This window comes from Panicum virgatum, chromosome 6N (assembly GCF_016808335.1).
Source record: "Panicum virgatum strain AP13 chromosome 6N, P.virgatum_v5, whole genome shotgun sequence".
NCBI classification, from domain to species: domain Eukaryota; kingdom Viridiplantae; phylum Streptophyta; class Magnoliopsida; order Poales; family Poaceae; genus Panicum; species Panicum virgatum.
Window position 1 is genome coordinate 10,886,159 of NC_053150.1, and position 5,201 is coordinate 10,891,359.

The 5,201-nt window shown below is 41.0% G+C and overlaps 1 protein-coding gene and 1 long non-coding RNA gene across 2 annotated transcripts; one reads left to right on the forward strand and one right to left on the reverse strand.

Moving 5' to 3' along the window:
• Positions 1-3,141, forward strand: LOC120680133 (putative F-box/LRR-repeat protein 22). The gene is made up of 2 exons (XM_039961756.1): positions 1-1,608; positions 2,257-3,141. Exons 1-2 carry the CDS (start codon positions 1,259-1,261, stop codon positions 2,672-2,674), a joined length of 768 nt encoding a protein of 255 aa, XP_039817690.1. The 5' UTR covers positions 1-1,258; the 3' UTR covers positions 2,675-3,141.
• A 655-nt stretch (positions 3,142-3,796) lies between these two features.
• On the reverse strand, positions 3,797-4,375 carry LOC120677276. Its single transcript, XR_005676241.1, has 2 exons — positions 4,221-4,375; positions 3,797-4,108 (listed from the first exon to the last, which is right to left on the reverse strand). It is a non-coding gene; the product is annotated as an uncharacterized LOC120677276 (long non-coding RNA).
• Between the last annotated feature and the right edge of the window lie 826 nt (positions 4,376-5,201).

Sequence of the window (5,201 nt, forward strand, 5' to 3'; positions counted from 1 at the left end):
TTCAATTTAGAATTTATGGTTGCAACATTAGCCTTGCCAGTACGTAGAAGACTGTAGTTGAATGGACTAATATTGGAATGGCCATGGTTCTGATTCCCATATTGGGTTTGCAACACAACTGCTTTTCTAGACCCTGCCTTCTCCACTGATATACCTAATGCTGAAAAATCCGGAATAGTTTGTCCTTTTGTTCAGATTGTCTCAATAGTCAGATGGAGGATAGTCGCAATGAGCATGCATTTGTGTAAAAGAGGATTTATGCCTGGGTATACTAGATGCAATGAACATGGAGAGCATCCGAATTGGGTCATTTTTTTGTCAAATTAATAAATTTCATGCTTAATTCTTCTTTTGCCTTCTCGTATCTCAAATTTTGTTTTGAAATTCTGCTCAGTAAACTAGAGAGACAACAACAATTTTGAGTCAAGTTTTGCAGCAATCATTGAAATTTTCTTTTACAGTGGTTTGGATCAACAAACATATTTGCTTTGAAGCTTCATGATTCGCACACTATCGAGACATATGCACACTGACAGCTAATTTACTGTTTCAATTTATTGTTGCAACATTAGCTATGTCAGTAGAAGAGCATAGTTGAATATACCAATAGTGGAATGAAGGTTCTGATCCCCATTTTTGGTGTGTAACACAACTGCTTTTCTAGACCGTGCTTTCAGCGATATCCCTAGTGCTGAAAAATACGGAGTAGTTTGTCCTTTTTTGTTCGGATTGCCGCAATAGAGTCAGATGGAGGAGAGCTTTAGTGAGCATGCACTTGTGTAAAAGAGGATTTGTGACCGGGGATACTAGATGGAGTGAACATGGGAGAGCATCCCAAATTCCCAATTGGGTCATATATTTACTACAAAACTCATAAAATTCTGGGTCAATTTTTGCTTTTCCTTCTTGTATCACAAATTTTCTATAGAAATATCACTCACTAATATAAAGAGCCAACAATAATTTGAGTCAATTTTTGCAGTCACCTTTTACTAATGTTGATACTGTGAGGGACATGGTAGAAGGGAAGGTGTAAACGTAGTGCATATGCGCACCATGGTGAATGTACTGTGCATTAACGATAGGAAGTTCAGATTATAGTTTTGATTGGGAATGTGCAGATTTTGAAGACTTCTCTGGGAAGAATACTTTGACTTTCTAGAATACCACAGGACCCTGCGTTCCATGAAAACCAAAGGCATCTGCAGTGATTTTCTCACCAATTTTTTTCTTTGGCAAAGATTCGCAGGCCACAGCGATGGACACCTCCAGCAGCAGCCGCCGCCGCCAGTGCATGAATCGTTTCTCATCATCATCCGCGCCCGGTGAGGAGAGGGACTGGGCAGCGCTGCCCCATGATGTCCTGTTCAACATCTTCCTCAGGCTGGGGTCCTGTGAGATCATGTGGGGTGCGGAGGGTGTCTGCAAGGCATGGCGGCATGTTGTGGTCGAGGAGCCTAAGCTGTGGCGCCACATTCACATCACGGCGGTTCCGGAATGGTCGTCCATTGACATTGCTGTGCGCGACGCTGTGGACCGCAGTGCGGGTCTGTGTGAAGCCTTCTCAGGACCATGGGACGATGAGTCGCTGCTCTATCTGGCTGAAAGGTATATCCATCTGTTCATCTTCTTTCTATCTTGTAGTATCGCAGTTCACCAGTGGCACTGTTTGTATTGCTGAGCACTGTCGTGTGATGTATGCTTCTTAGAGCAATAGTTCAATCATGAGCATTGTTTTTACGTGTTTTATATAATGACATCCATTTTATTGCATCTTTCTTCCAGAAAATATATATGGAACTTGGAGTTGCAGCCATTGAAGTTTTATCAGTTTGTCACTCTACCATGCTGTTTGGTTACTAACATCAATTTGACGGCGTTGCACTGTTCTTTTGTGGGATCCAAACACATATTATAGTAATATATTTTGAGGAAAATCATATTGGCATTACATAAAAATCCCAATGGTTCCTCTATTCTTATGTCTCAGGCTCTCATGTACCACTGCAATTTCTTATTAATTACATGGCATGAATAGTTCAGTTGATCATATGATTGTGAAGGTAATGGAGGACTTATAATTTCTTAAGTATATCTGTTGTTCAGTGCTTATAATACACAGATTGTTAATTACTTTTATCGTTAGCAATATTGATCACATAATGTTCATGGATTGAGTGTATGACTGTATGTTAAACACTAGAAGGTTGAATCTTCCCATCATGGAATCTAATATTGAGGCATTTGCTCCTTCAGGTCACCTTCTTTGAAACATTTGCATCTGTCACATTATGAGTATGCATCCTATGAAGTACTGCTTGAAGCCATCAAGAAGCTCCCTCTCCTTGAAGATCTTGAAATTTCACCTCCATATCGGCAAATTTGTGCCTCAGAGTGGTTTTTCGAGTCTGTATGCAAAGCCCATCCTCTTCTCAAGAATCTCAAAATAAGGTTCACTATGCCTTCTGGCTATACTACTGCTCATGCTGTGCTAGAGGACTATATTGATGGAGACATATATAGGACTCCAGTGATCCAACTATATCTTATCTGCTCGGGCACTGATTGCGATCCTCGACAATTGCCCTCTACTAGTCACTTAACATTACTGGCCTTTTTATATCTACGATGGATGCGCAGTTACGGAAGAAATGTGCTAGAGTTAAGCACCTGAATCTTCCTGATTACTCAAATGATGAAGATGAAGAGCCTGAAACAGACGGAGATGAAGAGCCTGAAATAGACGAAGATGACGAGTTCTAAAAAAAATATCCTGACAGTGATAGTGACAGTCGATAATATGAAAAGTGGAGGAGTGCATAGCATGATAGCATCATCAGTATTGTTACTTCCTCGATGTACCCAATCATACATTATCGTAGGGACGATCTTGGTTGCAACAGTTCCACCAGTTTTATAGGAGTGATATCAACTGTAACCACTGGATAGCCTTAAGCGTTCTAAGGCGAGTGGACTTTTTTTTTTACTTTGAAGTCTGTCACGTTTATTTTTTTTAAAATCTATGCCACTTTGTAAACCCTGAGCCTGCAGTTCCAGCTTCCGCACTGTGTGGGTGCCTCTTCATCCTCGATTGAGTCATGTGCGTTGTTGTACATGATATGCAAAGTTGTTTTGGCTTTATTATTCTAGCGGTCGCTCTTTAGCCTGTTTATTTTATGGTAACACTGTAATGACTTGATGGTGCTCCCAGGCGATCCACAGCACGAACTACTACAACTTTCATGGTGGCACGATTCTGAGATTGTCCAAGTAAAATTCCAGTTCTTGTCGATATCACCGATTCCGGTGGTAGCATGATAAATTTTGTCCAGGATCACCCAAATCAGATTTTTGGCAAAGAGCTTTCTTTTGAAGAATATGCAATGTGCCTATGTCATCAACAAGAATTTGGTCGATGAACTATGTACAAAGTCACTCAAATTCCTGAGACCCTGCACACTCCACACAACTAAGCAGTCCACACAACTAAGCAGAAGCTAGTTGTGTTCTTGTTACTGGGAGCAGAGCGAGCAATCGCCATGATCTGATTAACCATGGAACAAAGAAACAACGTGTGTCGTTGGGACTTGGGAGCACTAAGGGTATGTACAAAAGTCTAGACAGCTGCTGTCTGTTTATCATACACGGACAGCTAAACAGACAGCTTGTACAACGAGTTGTCTGTTTAGCTATCTGCTAGGTATTTAATTCACTTTTTGACACATGTATCATGATGATCTAGTGCAAATATGATCTTTGTAGCCATCGTGTTGCATACATGGGAGAATACACAATATATCAAATAATAGCCATACAAGTAATAGTCTTTTCATTTCACACGAACAAACATACAAGTAAATAGCCATACTTGAATGTAAATAGCCACCCCACATGAATACATGCAGCCATTTCACAAATAAATTTTTAGTTGACACTAGAACCTGACAGTCTGTAACAGGTGTAATAAGGAGACTGCATTTCGACCAACAAAAATGACATGTGATGAGACATTTGCATGACAAAGAAATGAACCGTAATCAATCTAAATTCATAAGTAGCATGGGCAGATCATGTTCCTTGATTCATCTCTTGACTGCAATTGGAAGATCTGGTACAAACATAGGCACATAGCATACCAATATTAGTAAGTGCATACCAATATCAGTAAGTGTGAGGTCCCAAAATCAGTACAAGTCCCAAATTCAGATAGTAGCACTTACCAGCTCAATTCAGAGGGAACAGCAGAATACTAACCTCAATTATCAGCACAAAATTTCTTCTTTGACATCAGCCCTGTAAGCAAAAAAAAATTGACACACTTGCTAGTCAGGTATTGTGACTGGGCAGAATTGGAATATACAAGTAAGCATCACTTGCAACTAGGGTTGAAAACGGTCGGAATCGGTCGGGATAACCCCGTTACCATTTTCACTTTTATATTTTAATACGAAAACGATATCGAAAACGAACAAGTCGAACACAAATACGAATACGGACTCACGGTATTTCGAAAACGAACCAATTCGAACGGAAATGTGTTGAAAGCGAACGGTCTACGGAAAGGCAAAACGGAAACACCGACCCTGTACGATCGTACCCAATCATCCGACAAACTTGACATGCATACATGAAAATACATTGATAAATAATAATAGCACAAGTAATTGTAAACATGATAATAATTAACAACCTCACAAGTTCACAGCCATACAATAATGTATGGTAGTCACAAGTCACAAGCCACAACTCTCAAGCCCACGCTTAAAGAGAGATTTTTTGAAATCAACAAAATACTCATGCTCAACAATATTGAAAGGATATTCATGCATGGTTATTGCTAAATTTAATTTCTTTAAGCTAGTTTCGTGATCATATTTGTAAGGTTGAATATGTGTAATTTGAGTACCAACGTTGAGCTGCTGCTATCCTTTCACAATACCATACGCAGACCTCAAATCCGTGAACCTCTGCTCTGTGACTGTGAACATCTGCTCAGATCGGAGGGGCTGGGCACCTGGCTCCTGGCTCCTGGCTCCTGGCGGGCGAGGACCAGAGCTGAAAGGCTCAGGCAGAGAACCAGCAGCTGGCAAGGGAGGGACGAGAGAGACGGCTGCTAAGATCGGAGGGGCTGGACAGCTGGCGGCTGGCGCCTGGCGGCCGAGGACCAAAGCTGATGCAGAAACGCGGCGGCTGGCCAGGGA

Coding starts and splice junctions, on each gene's coding strand:
- LOC120680133 (XM_039961756.1), top strand. CDS start 1,259: ATGGACACCTCCAGCAGCAGCCGCCGCCGCCAGTGCATGAATCGTTTC. Junction 1,609..2,256: donor CTGCTCTATCTGGCTGAAAG/GTATATCCATCT, acceptor TTGCTCCTTCAG/GTCACCTTCTTTGAAACATT.